General features: G+C 50.9%; 1 protein-coding gene across 2 annotated transcripts; it reads right to left on the reverse strand.

Annotated features, from left to right (window-relative positions):
• Positions 1 to 1,157: 1,157 nt before the first annotated feature.
• Positions 1,158 to 8,235, reverse strand: pfdn5 (prefoldin 5). Of its 2 annotated transcripts, none has more exons than XM_069905061.1 (6): positions 8,126 to 8,235; positions 5,013 to 5,115; positions 4,539 to 4,570; positions 3,016 to 3,090; positions 2,199 to 2,304; positions 1,158 to 1,517 (listed from the first exon to the last, which is right to left on the reverse strand). In XM_069905061.1, exons 1-6 carry the CDS (start codon positions 8,195 to 8,197, stop codon positions 1,444 to 1,446), a joined length of 462 nt encoding a protein of 153 aa, XP_069761162.1. In that variant the 5' UTR covers positions 8,198 to 8,235; the 3' UTR covers positions 1,158 to 1,443. The 2 variants fall into 2 exon arrangements, with proteins under 2 accessions (XP_069761162.1, XP_069761161.1); XM_069905060.1 differs by having other exon boundaries at positions 1,158 to 1,520.
• Positions 8,236 to 26,991: the final 18,756 nt, after the last annotated feature.

Raw genomic sequence — 26,991 nt, forward strand, 5'->3', positions numbered from 1 at the left:
CACGTTGACGGCCTTTTATTTTCCATGGATACTCTGGGAGCCAATTTGTCCAGTACTGCTGTTTACGTAATATTACGTTCTGTACTATTTACATGACAATAAAGGAATTTTAAATCATGTTTCCAGACTTTTGTGTTTTCATTTATCAATCTTTCAAGATTCAATTTGTTGACATGTAAGTACACGGAATTTACTTTCATCTGCTGTAAGGCCGACAGTTTCGCCATCGGCAGGAATTACCTAAAGTGCCCCTTACAGTTGGTGAGAGAAGCAATAAGAGATCCCCCCGTCACCGAGTGACCGTAGATTCGCCGCTCCTGCCGTCTCCTCAGCCACACAGAACCCAGGCCAAGCCATTGGTAACTCAAGGTCCAGATCCCAGCTTCCAATAGGATTAGTCCAGTTTATTGTCATCCGACCCGACAAAACAGCCTTCTCTGGTCTTTGGTTTAAAACATGCAACATAGGACACACACAGACAAACAATACATACGCAGGACAAGTGTTCAAATATACAAATACATCAATATTATTTCATGATGTGAGAGTCTTGGAGGGTTAGTGTGAGCTGTTCCTTTGGTGGTTCACCATTGGTGCTGACTCTGATCCTCCTGTATCTCTTCCCTGATGGGAGGAGCTGAAAGATGCTGTGTGCAGAGTGGAAGGGGTCCTCGATGATTTTGTGTACCCTCCTCAGACAAAGATCTCAAGGGATGAGGAAGACTCAGGTGATCCTCTCTGCGACTCTTCTGGGCCTGTGGATTAACCTTCGATCCAATTAGGAACCCGACAGTGCCCTCGGCACCCTCTCTCATCCCAGTTCCAATACCCTTCAGTCGGTCTCCAGCAGTCCACAGGCTGGAGTGAATCCCTCAACCCTATCATTTGAATAGTTCTGAATTATGGCAGCTCATTCCTCTGTGTGAAGAAAGTGCCCCTCAGGTCCCCTTTAAATCTCTCCCCTTAAACCTGTGCCCTCCAGTTTTAGACTTCCCAACCCTGGGGAAAAGTCTGTGACCACCCACCTCATGATTTTATAAATCTCTAGGTTCCCCCCCCCTCACCCTCCTCCACACCAGGGAGAAAGGCCCAGCCCATCCAACCTCTCCCTGTAACTCCGGTCGTGGGAACCTTGGTGTGAAACAGACCAGAACAAGTGCAGTGGTCACTAAACTTTAATTCTAAAACACAAAGTCCAATGGATTCAGTGCCAGGGCAAGACGGTTGTTCACCCAGTAACAGGGTCGCAGGAGAAAACAGGGTCACAGCATGTGATAGGTGAAACTCCATCAGTGGGGAGGGTAGAACGGGGTTCAACTGGGGAGCAACGAAGGAGGGGTTGACAAGGGAGAGGGGGGGATGATGAGGGAGGGAGGGTTGACGCTCTGAGAGGGGAGAGAGTTGGGGGATGGGAGGAAGGAGACGTGGGGGTTGGGCTCAGGCTCAGGCTGTGGCGGGGAGGGGGTTGTTGAGTGTCGCCATATGCTGGATCTTCTGGTTCAGTATCTCCACCACGGCTGCTGGGAGAGAGATGATCAGTGACGGGAATACCGGCCCAAGTACACAATGACCACTGCATCCCCGAGAGACGCCATACCCGCACTGAGGACCCTCCCCCCAGGAGTACCCCCAACACCACACAGGACCCTCTCCAAGGGAGGACCCCTGCCCTGCACTGACCCTCCCCCAGTGAGATCCCCTGTACCACACAGGACCCTCCCCCAGGGAGGACCCCTGCCCCGCCCTGAGGACCCCGCCCTGAGGACCCCGCCCTGAGGACCCCGCCCTGAGGACCCCGCCCCGAGGACCCCGCCCCGAGGACCCCGCCCCGAGGACCCCGCCCCGAGGACCCCGCCCCGAGGACCCCGCCCCGAGGACCCCGCCCCGAGGACCCCGCCCCGAGGACCCCGCCCCGAGGACCCCGCCCCGAGGACCCCGCCCCGAGGACCCCGCCCCGAGGACCCCGCCCCGAGGACCCCGCCCCGAGGACCCCGCCCCGAGGACCCCGCCCCACTCTGAGGACCCTCCCCCAGGGAGAGCCCTTGCCCCACACAGAGGACCCTCCACCAGGAAGAGCCCCAGCCACACACTGAGGACCCACTCCCCCCCCTGTTAGAACCCCCATCACATTGAGTGTCAGGCCCCCCTCCCCAGGCACCAGCTGCGGGTCGTGCCCCCACCAGGACCCCACCCCCCACCTTGCTTCATGCTGAACTTCTCCTGCAGTGCCGGCTGGATCTTCTCCATCTGTTTGGTGAGAAACTCCACCTTCCTCTTGAAGAACACACGAGCCTCTGTTACTCCCTGCAGGAGAGTGACTCAGGCTCAGGCTGGGGTGGGGGTGGAATAACATAGAAACAGACCCTTCAGGCCCTCACGACTCCTTCCCCCTCCACACTCACCTCCCCAGATATCAACCACTCAGTGTCAGACACTCCATAAATCCCCTTCACATCTTCCTTTCCCCGTTAACCTGTGCTTCCTTGTCGTTGATGCCTCTACGCTGGGAAAATGTGCAAAAGACCACACCCCCTCCCCCTTCTGTGTTTCTCATTGTATTCCCCTCTTCAGGGACAGGAAAGTCTCAAAGAACAGGCAAAGGGGACTGGCTCTGTGGGCAGCATGGTGGTGTTGGGCCAAAGGGCCTCTGTCTCTCTCCAAGCCCAGCCTGCCCGATCTGACCCTTCCAGGTACGAGAGCGTAGCCTGAAGAATTGGTCAGCTCGGGGTCACATGTTCCCACAGCACCATGGTACACAGAACAATGGCATCGGCCTTGCTTGGGGAGCACAAGGGGAAGGGGGAGAGCAGGAGGGGTGTGGGGGACACGCCAGGGGCGGGGGGAGAATGTGGTTTGGGGTGCTGTCTCTGACCTTCCCTGAGACAGGGAAGACTGCATCCCACCCCTCTGATATCAGCACCCCAACCTACCCACCCCCCCACCCATCCCTTGTCACCCACACCTTCCTCCATCCACTCCATCCCCTACAACACCGAACACGAGCAAGACTCAGACCTTCTCAACATAGTAACCGGTACCGATGTCCAGCAAAACTTGGCTCACATCCTGCATCTTCCCTGGGACATACATCTGGTCAACTGATCAAGGACAAGCAGCACGGCTAATGGAGGGGGGGAGAGCGGGCGGGGAGAGCGGGCGGGGGAGAGCGGGCGGGGAGAGCGGGCGGGGAGAGCGGGCGGGAGAGCGGGCGGGAGAGCGGGCGGGGAGAGCGGGCGGGGAGAGCGGGCGGGGAGAGCGGGCGGGGAGAGCGGCGGGGAGAGCGGGCGGGGAGAGCGGGCGGGGAGAGCGGGCGGGGAGAGCGGGCGGGGAGAGCGGGCGGGGAGAGCGGGCGGGGAGAGCGGGCGGGGAGAGCGGGCGGGGAGAGCGGGCGGGGAGAGCGGGCGGGGAGAGCGGGCGGGGAGAGCGGGCGGGAGAGCGGGCGGGGAGAGCGGGCGGGGAGAGCGGGCGGGGAGAGCGGGCGGGGAGAGCGGGCGGGGAGAGCGGGCGGGGAGAGCGGGCGGGGAGAGCGGGCGGGGAGAGCGGGCGGGGAGAGCGGGCGGGGAGAGCGGGCGGGGAGAGCGGGCGGGAGAGCGGGCGGGGAGAGCGGGCGGGGAGAGCGGGCGGGGAGAGCGGGCGGGGAGAGCGGGCGGGGAGAGCGGGCGGGGAGAGCGGGCGGGGAGAGCGGGCGGGGAGAGCGGGCGGGGAGAGCGGGCGGGGAGAGCGGGCGGGGAGAGCGGGCGGGGAGAGCGGGGCGGGGAGAGCGGGCGGGGAGAGCGGGCGGGGAGAGCGGGCGGGGAGAGCGGGCGGGGAGAGCGGGCGGGGAGAGCGGGCGGGGAGAGCGGGCGGGGAGAGCGGGCGGGGAGAGCGGGCGGGGAGAGCGGGCGGGGAGAGCGGGCGGGGAGAGCGGGCGGGAGAGCGGGCGGGGAGAGCGGGCGGGGAGAGCGGGCGGGGAGAGCGGGCGGGGAGAGCGGGCGGGGAGAGCGGGCGGGGAGAGCGGGCGGGGAGAGCGGGCGGGGAGAGCGGGCGGGAGAGCGGGCGGGGAGAGCGGGGCGGGGAGAGCGGGCGGGGAGAGCGGGCGGGGAGAGCGGGCGGGGAGAGCGGGCGGGGAGAGCGGGCGGGGAGAGCGGGCGGGGAGAGCGGGCGGGGAGAGCGGGCGGGGAGAGCGGGCGGGGAGAGCGGGCGGGGAGAGCGGGCGGGGAGAGCGGGCGGGGAGAGCGGGCGGGGAGAGCGGGCGGGGAGAGCGGGCGGGGAGAGCGGGCGGGGAGAGCGGGCGGGGAGAGCGGGCGGGGAGAGCGGGCGGGGAGAGCGGGCGGGGAGAGCGGGCGGGGAGAGCGGGCGGGGAGAGCGGGCGGGGGAGAGCGGGCGGGGAGAGCGGGGCGGGGGAGAGCGGGCGGGGAGAGCGGGCGGGGAGAGCGGGCGGGGAGAGCGGGCGGGGAGAGCGGGCGGGGAGAGGTGGAGGTTGCTGTTGCCAAGTGGGGGGGCGTGTATGAGACCAACTGCAGCAGGACAACCTTCTCACCAACATTAAAAAAGGATACAGAACTCGTCAATGGGACCAACACATCCTTACCTGGAAGATGGAGAAAAAGGATCAGTGAGAGATAGGTTGAGTTGTAAACAGAGACAGATCCTTCATCCCATCCTCTCTCTGCTGACCCAGACCCCAACTCTGCTTGTCACTTCAGTCTCGGGAACATTGTAGTGTATCTTTCTTGTCCCGCTTTCCAGCTCAGTGACATCCTTCCCACAGCTGGGTGCCCACAACTGACCACAATACTCCCAGTGAGGTCTCCCCAATGTCCTGGACAGTTGTAACGGGACCTCCTTGCCTCTGGACTCAGTTCGAAACAAGTAGGGTCAAGAGGATGGGGGAATGGGGGGGATTAGGTGTTGGGGATACGCGCGTGAGGATGAGGGGAAGACAAGGGGCGGAGGGGGGCAGGCGGGTGGGGCGGGGAGGAGGGAGGAGAGGGAAAGACGCGAGGATGTGGGTACCTGGATCGGACACTCACCAGCGTGGTCTGCGCTGAGCTTGTTCAGACTCTCCTGTGATTCCATATATTTTGTCTGCACCAGTTTCAGCTGCTGAATGGAGGTGGTGAGGAACTCGGTCTCCTAGTGGGGTGAGAGTGGGGGGAGAATGACACTGGCGGGGAGAGAGTGGGGGGGAGAAGGACAGAGTGGGGGGAGAAGGACCCTGGTGGGGAGAGAGGGGGGGGGAGAAGGACCCTGGTGGGGAGAGAGGGGGGGGGGGGAGAAGGACCCTGGTGGGGAGAGGGGGGGGAGAAGGACCCTGGTGGGGAGAGAGGCGGGGGAGAAGGACCCTGGTGGGGAGAGGGGGGGGGGAGAAGGACCCTGGTGGGGAGAGAGGGGGGAGAAGGACACTGGTGAGGTAAGGGGGGGGGAGGAGGACCCTGGTGAGGAAAGAGGGGGGTGGGAGAAGGATCCTGGTGAGGAAAGGGGAGAGGGGGACCCTGGTGAGGAAAGAGTGGGGGAGAAGGACCCAGGTGAGGAAAGGTTGGGGGGGGAGAAGGACCCTGGTGAGGAAAGGGGGGGGGGAGAAGGACCCTGGTGAGGAAAGGGGGGGGGGTGAGAAAGACCCTGGGGAGGAAAGGGGGGAGGGAGACCCTGGTGAGGAAAGAGTGGGGGAGAAGGACCCTGGTGAGGAAAGGTTGGGGGGGGAGAGAAGGACCCTGGTGGGGAAAGAGGGGGGGGGGGGAGAAGGACCCTGGTGAGGAAAGGGGGGGGGGGAGAAAGACCCTGGTGAGGAAAGGGGGGAGGGGGACCCTGGTGAGGAAAGGTTGGGGGGGGGGGAGAAGGACCCTGGTGAGGAAAGGGTGGGGGTGGGGAAGAGAAGGACCCTGCTGGGGCAAGAGGGGTGGGGGAAGAAGGACCCTGGTGAGGAAAAGGGGGGGGGGGAAAGAGAAGGACACTGGTAGGGAAAGAGGGGGGGGGGGAAGAGAAGGACCCTGGTGGGGAAAGAGGGGGAGGGGAGAAGGACCTTGGTGGGGAAGAAGGACCTTGATGGGGAAGAAGGACCTTGATGGGGAAGAAGGACCTTGATGGGGAAGAAGGACCTTGATGGGGAAGAAGGACCCTGGTGAGGAAAGGTTGGGGGGGGGGAGAGAAGGACCCTGGTGGGGAAAGAGGGGGGGGGAGAAGGACCCTGGTGAGGAAAGGGGGGGGGAGAAAGACCCTGGTGAGGAAAGGGGGGAGGGGGACCCTGGTGAGGAAAGGTTGGGGGGGGGGGAAGGACCTGGGTGGGAAGGGGGGGGGAAGGACCCAGGTGGGAAGGGGGTGGGGAAGGACCCGGGTGGGAAGGGGATGGGGAGAAGGACCCGGGTGGGGAGAGATGAGGAGAAGGACCCTGGTGGGGAGAGAGGGTGGAGAAGGATCCTGGTGGGGGGAGAGAGAGGGGGAGAAGGACCCTGGTGGAGAGAGAGGGGGGAGAAGGACACTGGTGAGGTAAGGGGGGGGGGAGGAGGACCCTGGTGAGGAAAGAGGGGGGTGGTAGAAGGATCCTGGTGAGGAAAGGGGAGAGGGGGACCCTGGTGAGGAAAGAGTGGGGGAGAAGGACCCTGGTGAGGAAAGGTTGGGGGGGGGAGAAGGACCCTGGTGAGGAAAGGGGGGGGGGGAGAAGGACCCTGGTGAGGAAAGGGGGGGGGTGAGAAAGACCCTGGGGAGGAAAGGGGGGAGGGGGACCCTGGTGAGGAAAGAGTGGGGGAGAAGGACCCTGGTGAGGAAAGGTTGGGGGGGGAGAGAAGGACCCTAGTGGGGAAAGGGGGGGGGGGGAGAAGGACCCTGGTGAGGAAAGGGGGGGGGAGAAAGACCCTGGTGAGGAAACGGGGGAGGGGGGACCCTGGTGAGGAAAGGGTGGGGGTGGGGAAGAGAAGGACCCTGCTGGGGCAAGAGGGGTGGGGGAAGAAGGACCCTGGTGAGGAAAGGGGGGGGGGGGGAAAAGAGAAGGACACTGGTAGGGAAAGAGGGGGGGGGAAGAGAAGGACCCTGGTGGGGAAAGAGGGGGAGGGGAGAAGGACCTTGGTGGGGAAGAAGGACCTTGATGGGGAAGAAGGACCTTGATGGGGAAGAAGGACCTTGATGGGGAAGAAGGACCCTGGTGAGGAAAGGTTGGGGGGGGGAGAGAAGGACCCTGGTGGGGAAAGAGGGGGGGGGGAGAAGGACCCTGGTGAGGAAAGGGGGGGGGAGAAAGACCCTGGTGAGGAAAGGGGGGAGGGGGACCCTGGTGAGGAAAGGTTGGGGGGGGGGGAAGGACCCGGGTGGGAAGGGGGGGGGAAGGACCCAGGTGGGAAGGGGGTGGGGAAGGACCCGGGTGGGAAGGGGATGGGGAGAAGGATCCGGGTGGGGAGAGATGAGGAGAAGGACCCTGGTGGGGAGAGAGGGTGGAGAAGGATCCTGGTGGGGGGAGAGAGAGGGGGAGAAGGACCCTGGTGGGGAGAGGGGGGAAGGACCCTGGTGGGGAGAGGGGGGAGGACACTGGGGGGGGGGGAAAGAAGGACACTGGAGGAGGGAAGAAGGACACTGGAGGAGGGAAGAAGGACACTGGGGGGGAGAAGGACACTGGGGGGGGAGAAGGACACTGGGGGGGGAGAAGGACACTGGGGGGGAGAAGGACACTGGGGGGGAGAAGGACACGGGGGGGGAGAAGGACACGGGGGGGAGAAGGATACGGGGGGAGAAGGATACGGGGGGAAGAAGGACACGGGGGGGAAGGACACAGGGGAGAGAAGGACACAGGGGAGAGAAGGACACAGGGGAGAGAAGGACACAGGGGAGAGAAGGACAGTGGGGAGAAGGACAGGGGGAGAAGGATGCTGGGGGGGTGGGAGAACGACACTGGTGGGGAGAGAGGGGGGGGGGAGAACGACACTGGTAGGGAGAGGAAAGTATGATACGATTGGGGGAGGGGTGGGAGGAGGAGCAGAGAGGATGGAAAGGTGACCCACCCTTTCCTCCCGATCCCACCCACTTACAATCATCCTCCATCCTTACTCTCTGCTCATTCTCCCTGACCACCCTTCCCTCCCCCATCTCCCCCACTATGTCTCCGTTTCCCCATCCCCCTCTCTGTCCCCGTCTCATCCACTCTGTCTTCATCTACCACTACCTGCTCCAGCTGATTTCTCAGGACCTCCAACTGCTGCAATGGAATATCTGCCACATTCACCGCCTGCGCCATGACACCGGAAGTCTGACCAGATGCTACCGCCAAACCCGTCCGATATCGGCAGCGCCCCCTTTGTCAGCAGGGACAGAAGGGGAAGTGCAGGCATCTCCAGCCGCCCCCATCCACCGCCAGACACAGCCCCCCCCCACCCACCGCCAGATACAGTCCCTCACCACCCACAGACACAGCCCCCACCCACTGCCAGACAGCACCCACTTACCTCCTCCAATCCGACCCCCACCCACCTCCTTCCATCCACAGCCACCCACCCAGACAGCCCCCCATCCACGTCCAGACACAACTCCCACCCAGACACAGTCCCCCATCCACAGACACAGCCCCCACCCACCTCCTCCCATCCACAGTCCCCTACCCACAGCCTCCCAGACACAGCCCCCACCAACTCTGACCCACAGAATCAGCCCCCACCCACTGCCAGACAGTACCCACCCACCTCCTCCAACACACAGTCCCCCACCCACAGACACAGCCCCCACCCACCGCCAGACATAGACCCCACCCAGAGCCCCCCAATCACATCCTCCCACACACAGTCTCCCCACCCACACAGATCCACAGGCACAGCCCACACCTAGAGACACAGACTCCCACCCACAGACACAGACCCCCACCAATCCATCCACCACCAGACACAGACCCCCCACAGACACAGACCCCCCTCTGTTATATATAGAGAATTTAGGTTAAAATGGCTTAAGTTAAAATGTGATGATTAATCATAAAAAGGGAAGCCAGAACGGACAGGGAGCTTACTAGCAGCCAAGGACAAAAAGTTCAGCTGGATATGTTTTTTTTTAAACATATCTTTTCATGGTCATAGTGAGAGACATGCAGGAGACAAAAGATTGATAAGAAGGGTGAGAAACAGAATTTAGTGTATGTAGAGTTCGCAGCGTACGTAACGAACGTGATAATTAAAAATGCAGTTGTACTTAGAATGCTTTTGCAATACTAACCAATTAAAACAGTATTAATAAGAAGGGGAAGGGCAAACAACAAGGGTATAAAAATCAATGCACTGTATGTATCGGGGCTTAACTGGTGAGAAGCCAGTTGAGTCCAACTCTGCAGACTTGTAAATAAAGCTTGTCGTGTCATCAGTTTTAAAGAGACTCATGTGTGAGAAGTTTTATTTCTGACAAATGGGGGCTCGTCCGGGATCTACACTCCGGCCGTGAGGGGAGGCGAGAAGAGGGACATCGGAGGTGGTGCACCCCGCTGAGTTCAGCGGCTCCTAGTCCCTTGCTCGTCGCTTCGGGCGGCTTGAGCGAGTGGTATCCGGACAAGGTGACACGACAAGACGGAGAGGAGAAGGGTGACGGTTCAATCCCCGAGAAGACACCGGTAAGTGACGACTTACGATTGTGGTGTGGGGATTGGGTAACAGGTGTAACGGGATACACCTGTTAGGATAAAAAAAACCTAACGTAATAGATCAGGTATAGAGCTTTTGTCGTGGCGTGAGGACCCTGTCGTGGGACTCTAGGATAGACCCCAGGGAAACCTCGGCGGTAACCGAAGGAGGGACAGCACCTCCGACGAAGTGCCGAGAAGAGAGGGGTCGACCCCAGGGAAACCTCAGCGGTAACCGAAGGAGGGACAGTACCTCCGACGAGGCGTCTGAGAAGAAGGGAGTAGGGTCCAGAATGAGAGGGTCCTCAGCAACGATAAACGGATCTAGGTGGGAAAATGGGAGGATCAAAATCTAAGGGCTCGTCTGAAAATTCAGGACAATTCCTGGGAGTTCCCCTTGACAGCCCTTTGGGGAGAATGTTTGAAAATTGGGATAGTAAAAGATATCGAGACAAAAACAAGAAAAAGATGGTTCAATATTGTCTCCTTTGGTCGAAACAACCTATTAAAGGTTCCTCGGTCTGGTGGCCGAAATTTGGATCTGATGAGGATTGGGTTAGACAAGCATTAAACATATATGTAAATTCGAGACCAAAGGTGAATCAAGAAGAGTCAGCATATGCATTTTGTTGGGTTCCCTGGCCAGGATCCTTAACAAAATGTTTTAAATTGAGGGTAGCGGGAGAAAAGAAGTGGGAACCTCTGGACAACCTTCCCCCTCCTTATATTCCCCCGGTGCCTACTGCACCCGAGGAAAGCTCATTACCGGAGGGGAAAGGTGATGAATCTGATTGCCCCGAAAGGGGCCGGGAAAAAAAGAATGAATTAAGGGAGTCGGACCCTAAACTTCCACCGGTAAACCGACCCTGGACAAGATCCCAGACTGGTCCAGGACCATCAAAGTTTTCAATAAGCCTAAATCCCCTGAGGGAAGTTCCTATGGGAGGACCGGGAGGGGAAACGGGATATGTGAATGTTCCCCTAACTAGTACAGAGGTGCGGGGATTTAAGAAAGAAATGAAAAAGTTATTGGAAGATCCTATAGGACTGGCCGAACAGCTCGACCAATTCCTGGGACCAAACACATATACGTGGGAAGAGATGCAGGCAATAATGGGAACATTATTCTCACCCCAGGAGAGGCAGATGATTCGACGGGCTGCCCTCCTCATGTGGGAATATGAACAACCTGGGGACCCCAGACCCCATGAACAAAAATATCCCTTAAATGAACCCAGGTGGGACAAACGAACACCCGAGGGATTGACAAGTATGAGACAATATAGAGAGTGGACAATTAAAGGGATACGGGAGGCTGTGCCAAAGGGTCACAATTTCACCAAGGCATTTGGGAACCACCAGGGGAAAGACGAGTCCCCTACTGATTTTTTGGAGAGGGTGAGAAAGAATGTCCAACAGTATGCGGGCGTGGACCCTAGTACACCAATGGGTGAACAGCTTATTCGAATTGAATTTGTTTCCAAATCATGGCAGGACATTAGAAAGAAACTAGAAAAGGAGGAGGACTGGAGCGAAAAACCCCTAAGCGACCTGTTAAAAAAGGCGCAAGAAGTATATGTGCAGAGAGAAGAAGAAGATCAAAAGAGGGCGACAAAGGTTATGGTACAGACTATCCGACAGATGAATGCCGAATCCAGAGGGGAAAGAAAACAAAACCTTCCTCTAAACAATCCAAGATATCCAAGAGAGGGAAGACCCCGGAGGTTCGTTAAGTGCTATTACTGCAATGAGGAAGGACACTTTAAGAGGGAATGCCCCCGATACAAGAGGGAATTGCGTGCCCTCGAAATTATGGAAGAAGATTAGGGGGGGTCAGGGGTTCCAAATGTTAGGGACCAAGTATAAGAGGGAACCCCTGGTAAAACTAAAAATTGGTCCCAAGGGAGAAGAGGTGGTGTTTATGGTGGACACAGGAGCGGAACGAAGTAGTGTAATAACTGTGCCAATCGGGACTGAACCTGTAAAAAGTAATTTGAAAATTTCTGGGATAGAAGGGGCTCCCAGAATGGTATCAATAATTCCCCAAATAACAGTGAAACTGGAAGAAAGAGAAGGGGTACAAGACCTCTTGTTGTTACCGTCGGCTGGATTTAACCTCCTAGGAAGGGACTTACAGGCTCTCCTAGGTTTGGGTGCTCTCCCTGTGGACGGAGAAGTGCGAGTCCACCTCTGTGCTCTAAAGGAAGAGGATGAACGGCAGATTGATGAGAGAGTCTGGTATAAGGAGGGAAATCGAGGAGGTCTGGACATCCCACCTTTACATGTCACATTAATACCAGGTCATCAGCCGGTAAGGAAACGTCAGTATCCTATTTCTTTGGAAGGGAGAAAAGGGCTACAGCCGGTAATTGAGACTCTAATACGAGACGGACTATTAGAAGAATGCATGTCACCTTATAACACCCCTATACTCCCAGTGAAAAAGTCAGATGGATCCTATCGCCTAGTTCAGGATCTAAGAAGTTTGAATGCTATTGTTCAGACCCGCCACCCAGTGGTGCCTAATCCCTATACTATTATGAGTCGGATTCCCCCAGACCATGAGTGGTTTAGTGTTATCGACTTGAAGGATGCCTTCTGGACGTGTCCATTAGAAGAGGAAAGTAGAGATATGTTCGCGTTTGAATGGGAAAATCCATGGACAAGTAGACGGAGACAGCTTCGGTGGACTGTATTGCCCCAAGGGTTCACTGAATCTCCGAACCTGTTTGGACAAATGCTAGAACAAATCCTGGCGGACTATCCACAATCTGATGATTCCCAACTAATGCAGTATGTGGACGATTTACTATTATCAGGACCCAAGGAACAAGAAATGAGGGGAGATACAATTAGACTCTTGAATTATCTGGGGAAAAAGGGTCTACGGGTGTCCAGGAACAAGTTACAGTTCGTTGAGAGAACTGTGGTATATCTGGGACACCAGATAAGTAAAGGACAGAAACGGATTACCCCTGAACGGATTGCGGGAATCACTAGAATGCCGTTACCCCGTAATAAGAAGGAAATAAGACAATTCCTGGGACCCTTAGGTTACTGTAGGTTATGGATAGAGGACTACTCAGCGTTGGTGAAGTTTATGTATGAAAAACTGACAAATGAAAATGAATATCCATTGAAATGGACCCAGGAGGAGGAGGGATGGTTTGAGGACTTGAAGCATCGCCTGACACGAGCCCCGGTACTCACTCTGCCCTCTTTAAAACAGCCCTTCCAGCTATTTGTCACTCATAACCAAGGAACAGCTGTGGGAGTTTTAACACAGGAAAAAGGCGGTCAGCGACACCCAGTGGCTTTCCTTTCCAAAATGATGGACCCAGTGTCTCGCGGATGGCCGACATGTATCCAGGGAGTAGCGGCTGCTGCTCTGTTGGTAGAGGAAGCACGTAAACTTACTTTTGGAGGAAAGATGACTGTGTACACCTCCCATTCTGTGAGTGTTTTATTAACACAAACTGCCCATCGATGGCTGACTGATTCTCGCATATTAAAGTATGAAACCATTTTAATGGTCGGAGAAGATCTACAGTTTGCAAAGATTAATAGCTGCAACCCAGCTCAGTTTTTATACGGCAGTGAAACAGAGAGAGAGGTGGAGCACGACTGTGTCGAGTTGACGGATCTTCAGACCAAGACCCGAGAAGATCTTTGCGATACTCCTCTGGGAGAAGGATATGAATTCTACATTGACGGCTCCGCCAGATGTGTTGACGGAATGAGAAGAAGTGGGTATGCTATAATAGAAGGAAATACTTGGAAAGTAGTAGAATCCACGAGACTACCCGGAAGCTGGTCAGCACAGTTCTGTGAACTATATGCCTTGCAGAGAGCCCTCAGAATACTGGCAGAGAAAACTGGAACGATTTACACTGATTCCAAATACGCATACGGGGTAGTGCATACCTTTGGTAAGATCTGGAAGGAGCGTGGTCTAATTACATCAAGAGGAAAGGAATTGGCACACGAACAGATGATTACTCTGACTTTAGAAGCCTTGACATTACCCCAGGAAATAGCAGTGGTCTACATACCAGGTCATCAGAGGGGAGATACCCCGACAGCAATTGGAAACAGACTGGCTGATGAAGAAGCCAAAAGGGCAGCCATGCAACGAGAAGTCCGTTTGCTGACCTTAATCCCAATAAGGCAAGGCATAAAGAAGGCTCCCATTTTCACTGCTAAGGAAGAAAAGGACATGGCTCAGCTGGGCGCAAGCCAGCTGCCTGATGGAACATGGAAGACACCAGATGGAAGAATGGTTCTAAATAAAGAAATAACTCGCAATATTTTAAAACACCTGCATCATCAGAGCCACTGGGGCACCCAAGCCTTATGTGACACAGTGCTTCGAGAATATGTGTGTAAGGGAATCTACTCCTTGGCCCAACAGGAGGTGCAGAACTGTCACCTATGCACAAAAATTAATAAAAAGGTGATGAGGACAGGGACCATGGGAGGTCAACCATTAGCCATACGCCCTTTTCAAAGTATCCAGATCGACTTCACAGAGTTACCTCAAGTCCAAAGATGGAAGTATCTGTTGGTGGTAATAGATCACTTTACCCGATGGGTGGAAGCCTTCCCAACAGTAAATGCTACAGCCTCTACAGTAGCTCGCCTCCTCCTAGAGCAGATAATCCCCAGATATGGTATAATGGATTCTATAGACTCAGACAGGGGTCCACATTTTTGTTCAAAAATCCAGCAATTGATTTGTAATGCATTACAGGTCTCTTGGAAATTGCATACCCCTTGGCATCCACAAAGCTCAGGGAGGGTTGAACGTATGAATGGAACCCTAAAAATGCAATTGACAAAATTAATGGTGGAAACTAAAATGCCTTGGATAAAGTGTCTGCCCCTGGCTTTATTGAGAATTCGTACTGCCCCACGAAAAGATGTAGGGTTGTCCCCTTATGAAATGATGTTTGGACTTCCCTTCTGGAGTACAGTTGAGGGGTGTCCCACCTTGGGGGAAGGGGATATATTTGTTAGGAACTATTTACAGGCACTGTCACGCTCTCTTACAGATTTACGAAAGAGAGGACTATTGGCACAAACACCGCCTCTAGACTTTTCTTTACACAAAGTGGAACCAGGAGACTGGATTCTCATCAAGACCTGGAAAACTGAAAAACTCCAGCCCCAGTGGGAAGGTCCATACCAAGTTCTCTTAACTACAGAGGCTGCAGCACGAACAAGAGAGAAGGGGTGGACGCACGCATCCAGATTTAAGGGACCTGTAGAGGCGCCTCAGGACTCTGATACAAACTCAGATTGGACTTGTGTTCCTGGAGAAAAACCTCTTACCTTGCGATTTCGCAGAAAGACTTGATTCACAATGTTATTGTTATGTTCTTTGATTTTTCTTAGTTTGCCTATGTCTTTATCAGGTGTGAAATGTAAGAAATGCAGAGACACAGTGGTCCTGTTTCAGGACCACATTTGGGGAAGAAAGGAGGGTAATTTTATTTCCCATACCTCAGTTCCTGAGAAATGCTGGGCAGAAAATACCACCCAACATCCATATACCCCTTGTGTGGAAAAAGAAGGAAATAATATGGGTCATTATATACAGATTCCTAATACCACTCCTTTCCCTCTTAACGGTTGGAAGGGTGACTCAGGCCCACCTTGCCCTGATGGACTCTGGTTTTGCATACACACATTTTAAAGAGAGAAAGGGGTGGATTGTTATATATAGAGAATTTAGGTTAAAATGGCTTAAGTTAAAATGTGATGATTAATCATAAAAAGGGAAGCCAGAACGGACAGGGAGCTTACTAGCAGCCAAGGACAAAAAGTTCAGCTGGATATGTTTTTTTTTAAACATATCTTTTCATGGTCATAGTGAGAGACATGCAGGAGACAAAAGATTGATAAGAAGGGTGAGAAACAGAATTTAGTGTATGTAGAGTTCGCAGCGTACGTAACGAACGTGATAATTAAAAATGCAGTTGTACTTAGAATGCTTTTGCAATACTAACCAATTAAAACAGTATTAATAAGAAGGGGAAGGGCAAACAACAAGGGTATAAAAATCAATGCACTGTATGTATCGGGGCTTAACTGGTGAGAAGCCAGTTGAGTCCAACTCTGCAGACTTGTAAATAAAGCTTGTCGTGTCATCAGTTTTAAAGAGACTCATGTGTGAGAAGTTTTATTTCTGACACCCTCCACCACACACAGTGGAGTGTATACAGGTCTGGGGTGTGTATGGGTCTGGGGTATGTACAGATTGGGGTGTGTTTACAGGTCTGGGGTGTGTACGGGTCTGGGGTGTGTATGAATTGGGGTGTGTATACAGGTCTGCGGTGTGTACAGGTCTGGGCTGTGTATACGATCTGGGGTGTGTATGAGTCTGCGGTTAGTTTAAATGTATCTTTATGTGAAATAACCCCAATTATCGTGAGAAGGGACTTTCTGCGAGCCGTCTAACAGGTTATCTCTAACATTCATACTCCCGTGCAGTCACAATGAAAAGGTCAATGAGCAGCAAGTAAGGGCAGTCAGTGTGAGGGCCCTGGATGGGGCACCTTCAGGAGCCTGACGACTGTGAGGAAGAACATGAACAAGGAGGAGGAATGGTTCATTCGGCCTGTCAAGCCTGCTCCGCCATTCAGTGAGCTTATGGCTGCTCTGATGATGGGCTCATCTCCACCCACCTGCCTTTTCCCCGTGTCCCTTAATTCCCCGACTATGTACAAATCTATCCAACCTGGTCTTAAACATATTTACTGAGGTCGTCTCCACAGCTTCAATGGGCAGCAAATTCCACAGATTCACCCCCCTCTGGGAAAAGCAGTTCCTCCTCAACTCCGTCCTAAATCTACTACCCTGGATCTTGAGGCCATGTCCCCTAGTTCTGGTCTCCCCCACAAATGGGAACAACTTACCTGCTGTTCCTTTAATCGTTTTATATGTCTTTTTAAATTAAAACTTTTAAATGTTGACATACAGTGGCCCATGATCCCACCCTGCCCAGTTACATCCAGTTAACCCCCAGTACATTTTGAACAGTGGGAGGAAACCGGAGCCCCCGGGGAAAACCCACACGGGCACGGGGAGAACATACCAACTCTTCACAGACAGCGCGGGATTCAAACCCCGATCCCAATCGCTGGTGCTGTAGTGGCGTTGTGCTGACCGCTACCCCAACCTATGGTGTTTGCACTATCTAATTTAACGGTGAAGCTTTAGTTTTATTGTTGCATGACTTACTGTACTTGGCTTGACTTGCCTGGGTAGCATGCAGTACAAATGGCATCATGAAGAAACCCCTTCAGCGCCTCGACTTCCTCAGACGTTTGTAGAGGTTCAGTACGATATCGGGAAGCCTGGAAAATTTCTACAGAGCTGTGGTGGAAAATGTACTGACTGGTTGATTCATGGTCTGCTGCACCCATGAGGGTAAAGCCCTACAAACGGTTGTGGACACAGCCCAGGACATCTCAGGCAAAACCCTCCCCACCGTCGAGAACATCTCCCCAGGGAACGCTGCCGTCAGAGTACAGCAGCAATCATCAAGGAGCCACACCACCCAGAAGCCTAATAGCCTGAATTTGCCTGAGATTGTCTGATCTCAGAAGCCAAGCAGACACAGCTGGTCAGTACTTGGAGGGGAGATTGTCCAGGAACACCAGGCGCTGCAGGTTTCTGTGAGGGCCGCTGAGCAAAGTGGCGACTCTCTGTCTGCCTTGCTGTAGATAAACGTTAAAGAATTTCATATATGTTACATTCTAAACGTGACAAATCATGGAACTTTACCTTTACATGCTCAGTTCTCGCTGCTGCCATCAGGAAAGAGGTCTAGGTGCCACAAGACTCACACCACCAGGTTCAGGAACAGTTGCTCTCACTCCACCATCAGACTCCTTAACGACAAACTCAATCAGGGACTCATTTAAGGATTCTGATTTCTGCACTTTATTGATTTTTTTCACGCACTGTATTGCACAGTCAGTTTCCATTTCTTTAACTGTTTACATGTTTACGTTGTGTACAGTTTTCTTTGCACTACCAATAAGTCGTAATTCTGCTGCCCACAGGAATAAAGAACCTCAGGGTTGTATGTGATGTCACGAATGTTCTCTGACAATAAATCTGAACATGATAATTTTAAACAATTCCAAATGGTACGTCAATGCCAGATCCCTCGACCTGACAGAGCTGATATGATTGAGGGAAAGTTCGATAATATCTTATTCAAAAAACTTCTAACTGGGAAAGATCTGAAAAAAAAAATGTGACTTGGGTATAATCTATTTGTTGGATATTGTATCAAAGGACATTAAACATCCATCTATAAACAATTCCTTTGCTTTTCCACGATAGACGATGAGAAAAAATAGTTGAGATAAATGCTTTAAATCAAATAATTTCTGAAATTGAAACCTAATCTGTAATGTAGGCTAAAGGTGTGCAAGGTCGTTCAGGTTTGTCGGAATAAAACACAGAAAATAATTTATCTAATATTAATAAAATCAAAGATGAGGTCAAATCAAATTAAATGGACACAACCTGGCACTCTTATTATTCCAGAAAAAGAAGTTTAAGAGTCAATGATGTCAGAAAATGATTTAGGACTAAACACTGGCACTGCTTGGAATATACCGTATATTTTGGTGTATCAGACGAACACCATTTTTCAGGCTGTCTGGGACCTCCCAGGAACAACCCAGATTTTTTTTAAAAACACCCAATCACAAGCAACATCGGCAGCGCCCCCTTTGTCAGCAGGGACAGAAGGGGAAGTGCAGGCATCTCCAGCCACTGTAAATTAAGTAAAAACAAACCTCCCCTCTTTCTCCCCCCTGTCCCCACCTCTCCACCCTCTCTCCTCTCTTTCCCCCTCCCCTCCTCTCTCTTTCCCTCTCTCCCCCTCCCTTCTCCCCTCCTCTCTCTCCCTCCCTTTTTCCCCTCTCTCCCCCTCCCTCCTCCCCTCTCTCCCCTCCCCTCCTTTCTCCCCTCTCCCTCCTCCCCTCTTTTCCCCCCACTCTTTCTACCTATCCCTTCTCCTCCCTCCCTTTTTCCCCCTCTCTCCCCCTCCCTCCTCCCTCTCTCCCCTCCCCTCCTTTCTCCCCTCTCCCTCCTCCCCTCTTTTCCCCCCACTCTTTCTACCTATCCCTTCTCCTCTCTCCCTTTTTCTCCCCCCCTTACCCCCATCTCCCCCCCACTTTCTCACCCTCCCCTTCCATCTCCCCCTCCTTTCTTCTCTCCCTCCCCTCTCTCCCCCTTTCTTCGCTCTCATTCCACTCTCTCCTTGTCTCGCCCTATCATCCCCTCTCTCTTTCTTCCCCTCTCTACCCCCTCTTTTCCCCCTTGCCCCTTCTCACTCTCTCCCTCCTCCTCTCTCTTCCTCCTCTCCATCTCTCTACTCCTATCTCTCCTCCATTCTCTCCCCTCTCTCTCCCTGCTCTCTCTCCCCACTCTCCCCTCTCCCTTTCCCCACGCCCCCTTTCTCCCACACACACTCTCTCCCCCCCTGTCTCCCTTTCTCTCCCTCCTCTGTCTCCCCCTCATCCCCTATCTCACCCCTCTCCCTCCCCATCTCTCACTCCCCCTCTCCCTCTCCCCTTCTTGCTTTCCCCCTCTCTTCCCCTCCTTCTCTCCTCCATTCTATCCCCATCTCTCTCCCTCTCATTCTCCCCTCTCTCTATCTCCCCTTCTCCTTGCTCTTCCTCATCTCTCTTTCTTCCCCTCTCTCCCATCCTCTTTCTCCCCCAATCTCTCCCTCTCATTCTCCCCTCTCTCTATCTCCCCTTCTCCTTGCTCTCCCTCATCTCTCTTTCTTCCCCTCTCTCCCATCCTCTTTCTCCCCCAATCTCTCCCTCTCATTCTCCCCTCTTTGTCCCCTCTCTATATCTCCCCTTCTTGCTCTCCCTCATCTCTTTCTCCCCCTCTCTCCCATCCTCTCTTTCTCCCCGCTCTCTCCCCTCTCCTCTATTTTCCCCACCTCTCTCTCCCCCCACTCTCATACACCCTCTATCCCTCTCTCCCACTCTCTACCCCCTCTTTCCCTCTCCTTCTTTCTCTGCACTCTCACCCTTTCTCCTCCCTTCCTGCCTCTTTCCCTCCCTCCCTCTCCTCTCTCTACCCCCTCACTCTCCCCCCTCACACCCCACTCCCTCCCCCATCTCTCCCCTTCTCTCTCCTCTCCCTCCTCTCTCCCTTTTTATCCACCTTTTCTCTCCCCTTTCTCTCCTTCTCTCTATCCCTTTTCTCTTCCACCCCCTCTCCCTATCCCCTCTCTTTCCCCCCTCTCCCTTCACTCTCCTTCTCTTTTCCCCATCCCCTCCCTTTCTCCTCCTTCCCCTCTCTCTCTCTTCTCCATTCATCTCTCCCCATCTCCCTTCCTCCCCTCTTACCCCCATCTCACCCCCACTCCCTCCCCCTCTCTCCCTCCCCCTCTTCCCCTCCTTTCCTCTCTCCTTCCTTTTCTACCCCCAACCCTTTTCCCCTCTCACTCCCCTATCTCTTCCCTCTCTCCCTCCTGTCCCTTTCTCTCCACCTCTCCTTCTTTCTTCCCCTCTCTCCCCCCACCTTCCCTTCTCACCCTTTCTTCCCCTCTCTCTCACTTACTCTCTCTACCCTCTCTTTTTCCTCCTCTCTCCCCTTCTCGCTCACCCCCCTCTCTCTCCCCCCCTCTCCGCTCATCCTCAGGAACTGGCAGCGGATTCTTCGCATGAGTGGTTTGTCAGCAATGGGAGGCGGTGTGAGGGGATCCTTCCCTCCCTCACGCGCACACTCCCTCCTGGCACAAAAGGCTCTCAGTGTTGGGCAGGAATGTACAGCTCCCACATCCTGCTGCAAACTCTGAAACCAATTACTGAATCACTACCATATGTGGAGCCCCAGGCCCCAGGGCAGGCTCAACCCAGCTCATCAGGCAGAGCTCCACAGGCTGAGGGAGGGGAGGGGGGGGGAGGAGAGAAGGGAGAGGGAAGTAGGGAGGGAAGGGAGAGAGGGGGAGGGAGAGATAGTATGGGGGGAGAGGTAAGGGATGAGAATGGAGATGAGAGTGAGATAAGGGGTGGCCAGAAGAGAAGGGGAGAGGGGAGATAGCAAGTGTGAGTGATCAAGTGGGAAATGGGATCAGTGTTGCTGGTCAAAGTCTGGTCCCCTTTCATAAAAATATATAGTAACACAAAACACAGGGTGTTGTACACACACTCACACACAGACATGTACACGCATGTGCACATACAGACACGTACACACATACACACACACACACACACACACACACACATACACACATACACACACACACACATACACACAGATACATACACACAGATACGTACAGACATGTGCATTCACAGACACGTACACACAGATACACACACACTCGGATACATACACACATCTACACACATACAGACACACATACAGATACGGGCACATGTGCACACACACATAAACATGTACATGTACACACAAACATGCATAATTACACACAGAGACAGCAACATGTCTGAACCAGCGTATTTTGACCTGTCCAACTTGTTCTGAACAGTAATTACTTGTGTTTACCACATTCTCGTGACCTGACTCACTGAAAACCAGGCTGACAAGGCCTAGGCCCCGTTGTCTAGGAGACAGGGTGTGCCCAGATTCCCTCGGCCAAGCCGTGGCCTGGGGTGATGAAGAGTTTCGGTGTTGAGTGTGACCGTGGAGGAGGTGTTGTTCACCCATTGCTCCCTGTTGGCCGGCAAGCCGAGGATCCAGCTGTAGAGCTGGGGTTGGGGGAGGGGGGGCCTGGATCCAGAAGTTCGGGGGCAGGTTTGCTTGTACTGTGGTGTTGAGGGCAGAGCTGACCCATGGCTGTCCTTGGGTCAAGGTGTTCCTGGGCTCAGCGGAGAACATGAGGTGACATCAGCTGCAGACTTGTTCGGCTGCTCAGCAGAGCAACGTGGCGTCATTTCTTCCACCCACCCACCCCCCCCACCCCCCCACCCCCCCCACCCCAAGTTAAAGGCTACAACTGCAGCAAGTGTTGGAGGCTCATACAATTCAGGCTCCAAATTGAGGACCTGGAGTCTGAGCTTCAGACCCTGCGACACATTAGGGAGGGGGTGAGGCACCTGGACACCTTGTTCCATGAGGCAGTCACACCCATTAGATTCGGCCTGTGGTTGGGGATTAGAGTGGGGGGTGGAGACAACGAGTGAGGCAGCTGGTGGGATCCTATAGACAGTGCTAGAGGAGCCTCAGCCCTTCATCTTATCTCACGGGTTTGAATCCCGCGCTGTCTGTAAGGAGTTTGTTTGTTCTGTGTGGGTTTTCCCCGGGGGCTCCAGTTTCCTCCCACTGTTCAAAATGTACTGGGGGGGTGTAGGTTAATGAGGTGTAAATTGGGCGGCACAGGCTCATGGGTTGTAAGGGCCTGTTACCGCGCTGTACGTCTAGATGTGATTCTTCCTCCTTGTGTGGATCAGTGTGGGGGCTGATGAAAGCCATTTGGGCGGCTGGGAGAGAAGTGGAATGTAGTGGTGATCGGGGATAGTCAGGGGAGCAGACAAAGTCCTCTGGCAGGGGCTGAAACTTCAAGGGGATAAGGGAGGAGTTGGCCATGGTGGACTGGGAACACAGGATATGAAGGGACAGTTGAGGAACAGTGGAGGACTTTCAAAGAGATTTTCACAGTGCTCATCGAAAGTACATTCCAGTTAACAGCAAGGACAGTCAGGGTGGGGACAGCCAGCCTTGGATAACTAAGGACATCAAACAAAAAGCTCGTGTGTACAAAGTCACCAAGAGCAGTGGGAAACCAGAAGATTGGGAAAACTTTAAAAAGCAACAAAGAACCACGAAGCGAGCAATAAGGAGGGAAGGTAGATTGTGAGAAAAGATTAGCACAAAATATAAGAATAGACAGTAAAAGTGTTTACAATTTTGTAGAGCGGAAAAGGGTGGCTAAAGTGAAGGTTGGTCCCTTGGAAGATGAGAAGGGGGAATTGATATTGGTTAATGAGGAAATGGCTGAGGCCTTGAATGACTATTTTGTGTCGGTCTTCATGGTGGAGGACACGTCGAACACACCAAAGACAAATGTTATGGATGTGATGGGAGGGGTACTACTAAAGAGGTAGTACTGAGCAAATCTGAGGGTCTAAAAATAGACAAGTCCCCTGGTCCTGATGCAATGCATCCCAGGGAACTGAAAGAAATGGCTGAAGTTATAGTCGAGGCTTTGGTAATTTACCAAAATTCTCTGGATTCTGGGCAGGTCCCAGTGGATTAAAAGACAGCAAATGTCACGCCACTATTCAAAAAAGGATGTAGGCGAAAGGAAAAGGAACAGAACTGTAGACCAGTTAGTTCAATGTCTGTAGTTGGAAAAATGCTTTAGCTATCATTAAAGAAGAAACAGCGAGGCATCTGGAGCGAAATGGATCCATCAGGCAAACGCAGCACAGATTCAGCCAAAGCAGGTCCTGTTTGACAAATTTACTGGAGTTCTTTGAGGATATAACGAGCATGGTAGATAGAGGGGAGCAGATGGATGTTGTTTACCTGGATTTACAGAAGGCGTTCGATAAGGTGCCACATAAAAGACTTGAGGATGCAGAGTTGGGGGGTGATGTATTAGCCTGGGTTGGGGGATTGGTTCACCAGGAGAGGGGTGTTTTATCTGGTTGGCCATCAGCGGCGAGCGGGGTGGCCACATGGATGGGTGCTGGGCCTGCAACTGTTCACGGTGTACATAAACGATGCGGATGAGGAGACTGTGTGTCGTGTGTCTACGTTTGCTGATGACACTAAATTTTTTTTAAAATTTTTTATTTTTCACACTATAAACCACATTGATCAAGATACATACATTTTCCTTTTCAAATATATACAGTGTCGTTTTCTCCCCCCCACCTCTTCCCATCCCACCCTCCCTACCTCCCCTCCCATTCATTTAAAGTTCAGAATCTAAGATACATTAAACCCGTCAAACAATGTTGTCACTCAATAAAAACAAACAAGAATTTCCACTGAGTCAATTCTTTTCATTCCCTTCTCCTTCTGTCATTTTAGGTGGTAGATGTCCCCGGTAGGTTTTCTCTATTGTGTTTCATGTATGGCTCCCATATTTGTTCAAATATTGTAATATTATTTCTTAAATTATATGTTATTTTTTCTAATGGAATACATTTATTCATTTCTATATACCATTGTTGTATTCTCAAGTTATCTTCTAATTTCCAAGCTGACATAATACATTTTTTTGCTACAGCTAGGGCTATCCTAACAAATCTTTTTTGTGCACCATCCAAATCAAGTCCAAATTCTTTGTTTTTTATGTTACTTAGGAGGAAGATCTCTGGGTTTTTTGGTATATTACTTTTTGTGATTTTATTTAATATCTGATTTAGATCTTCCCAAAATTTTTTCACTTTCTCACATGTCCAGATTGCATGAATTGTTGTTCCCATTCCCTTTCTACAGCGAAAACATCTGTCAGATACTGTTCGGTCCCATTTATTTAACTTTTGAGGTGTAATATATAGCCTGTGTATCCAGTTATATTGTATCATACGTAACTCGTATTTATTGTATTTCTCATATTTCCTGAGCATAACTTCTCCCATGTTTCCTTCTTTATCTTTATGTTTAGATCTTGTTCCCATTTTTGTTTAGTTTTACCATTTGTTTCCTCATTCTCCTTTTCTTGCAGTTTAATATACATGTTTGTTATAAATTTTTTGATTATCATTGTGTCTGTAATCACATATTCAAAGTTAATTCCCTCTGGTAACCTCAGACTGCTTCCCAATTTGTCCTTCAAGTAGGATTTCAGTTGGTAGTATGCCAACACTGTATCGTGAGTTATATTATATTTATCCTTCATTTGTTCAAAGGATAATAATTTATTTCCTGAAAAGCAATTTTCTATTCTTTTGATCCCTTTTTTCTCCCATTCTCTAAAGGAAAGGTTATCTATTGTAAAAGGGATTAGCTGATTTTGCGTCAGTATTAGTTTTGGTAGTTGGTAATTTGTTTTATTCCTTTCTACATGAATCTTCTTCCAAATATTGAGCAGATGATGTAATATTGGAGAATTCCTACGTTGTACCAATTTTTCATCCCATTTATATATGTTCGGGTATCTTCTCCCCTATTTTATCTAGTTCTAATCTAGTCCAATCTGGCTTTTCCCTTGTTTGATTAAAAATCTGTTAGGTATCTTAATTGTGCGGCTCTATAATAATTTTTAAAGTTTGGCAGTTGTAAGCCTCCTTGTTTATACCATTCTGTTAATTTATCTCGTGCTATCCTCGGTTTCCCCCCTTTCCATAAAAATTTCCTTATTATTTTCTTTAACTCCTTGAAGAATTTCTCCGTCAAGTGTATTGGCAATGCCTGAAATAGGTATTGTATCCTTGGGAAAATGTTCATTTTAATAGTTTATCCTTCCTATTTGTGTTAGTGGTAAGTCTTTCCAATGCTCTAAGTCATCCTGTAATTTTTTCATTAGTGGATAATAATTGAGTTTATATAGATGGCCGAGGTTTTTATTTATTTGTATACCTAGGTATCATATTGCTTGCATTTGCCATCTGAATGGTGATTCTTTCTTAAATTTTGAGAAATCCGCATTATTCATTGGCATTGCTTCACTTTTATTTGTGTTAATCTTGTATCCCGACACTTCTCCATATTCCTTCAATTTCTTATGTAATTCTTTTATTGATATTTCTGGTTCTGTTAAGTATACTATAACATCATCTGCAAATAAACTGATTTTATATTCCTTGTCTTTTATTTTTATCCCTTTTATTTTATTTTCTGTTCTTATCAGTTCTGCTAGTGGTTCTATGGCTAACGCGAACAATAAGGGTGATAGTGGGCATCCCTGCCTTGTTGATCTGCTTAATTTAAATTGTTTTGATATATATCCATTTACTGTCATTTTCGCCAATGGCCCCTTATATAATGCTTTAATCCAATTAATATATTTCTCTGGTAAGCTGAATTTTTGTAGTACTTTGAATAAATAATTCCATTCTACTCTGTCAAATGCCTTCTCTGCGTCTAAAGCAACCGCTACTGTTGGAGCTTTATTTCCTTCTACTGCATGAATTAAGTTAATAAATTTACAAATATTGTTTGTTGTTCGTCTTTTTTTAATAAATCCAGTTTGGTCTAGATTTACTATTTTTGGTACATAGTCGGCTAATCTGTTTGCTAATAGTTTAGCAATGATCTTATAATCTGTGTTAAGTAAAGATATTGGTCTATATGACGCTGGTGCGAGTGGATCTTTCCCTTGCTTTGGTATTACTGTAATTATTGCTGTTTTGCATGAATCTGGTAAGCTTTGTGTTTTATCAATCTGGTTGATTACTTCCAGGAGGGGAGGAATTAATAAATCTTTAAATGTTTTATGGAATTCTATTGGGAATCCATCCTCTCCTGGTGTTTTATTATTCGGTAGTTTTTTTATTATCTCTTGTATTTCTACTATTTCAAATGGTTCTGTTAATTTATTTTGTTCCTCTGTTTGTAATTTCGGTAGTTCAATTTTAGTTAAAAATTCATCTATTTTATTTTCTTTCCCTTCGTTTTCAGTTTGATATAATTGTTCATAGAATTCTCTGAAGTTTTCATTAATCTCTGTTGGATTATGTGTGATTTGTTTGTCTTTTTTCCTTGATGCCAATACCATTCTCTTAGTTTGTTCTGTCTTAAGCTGCCATACTAGAATTTTGTGCGTTTTTTCTCCTAGTTCATAATATTTCTGTTTTGTCTTCGTTATGTTCTTCTCCACCTTATATGTTTGTAGTGTTTCATATTTTATTTTTTTATCTGCCAATTCTCTTCTTTTAGTTGTGTCTTCCTTCATTGCTAATTCTTTTTCTATATTTGCTATTTCCCTTTCCAACTGCTCTGTTTCCTGATTGTAGTCCTTCTTCATCTTGGTTACATAACTTAATATTTGCCCTCTGATGAACGCTTTCATTGCGTCCCATAGTATAAACTTATCTTTCACTGATTCCGTATTTATTTCAAAGTACATTTTAATTTGTCTTTCAATTAATTCTCTAAAATCCTGCCTTTTAAGTAGCATGGAATTTAATCTCCATCTATACATTCTTGGAGGGATGTCCTCTAACTCTATTGTCAATATCAGGGGTGAGTGGTCCGATAATATTCTAGCTTTATATTCTGTTTTCCTAACTCTGTCTTGCATGCGAGCTGATAACAGGAATAGGTCTATTCTTGAGTATGTTTTATGTCTACCCGAATAATATGAATATTCCTTTTCCTTTGGGTGTTGTTTCCTCCATATATCCAAAAGTTGCATTTCTTGCATCGATTTAATTATAAATTTGGTTACTTTGTTCTTTCTGTTAATTTTTTTCCCAGTTTTATCCATGTTTGAATCCAAATTAAGGTTGAAATCCCCTCCTATTAGT

This window comes from Narcine bancroftii, chromosome 12, assembly GCF_036971445.1.
Source record: "Narcine bancroftii isolate sNarBan1 chromosome 12, sNarBan1.hap1, whole genome shotgun sequence".
In the NCBI taxonomy this organism is placed as follows: Eukaryota; Metazoa; Chordata; class Chondrichthyes; order Torpediniformes; family Narcinidae; genus Narcine; species Narcine bancroftii.

Bases quoted from the DNA above. Each gene is read 5' to 3' on its own strand.
- pfdn5 (XM_069905060.1), bottom strand. From the start codon at position 8,197: ATGGCGCAGGCGGTGAATGTGGCAGATATTCCATTGCAGCAGTTGGAG. The intron at 5,116-8,125 runs GTAGTGGTAGAT...TCACCCCACTAG, and splicing joins TGAGAAATCAGCTGGAGCAG to GAGACCGAGTTCCTCACCAC. The intron at 2,305-3,015 runs GTCTGAGTCTTG...ACTCTCCTGCAG, and splicing joins CCGGTTACTATGTTGAGAAG to GGAGTAACAGAGGCTCGTGT.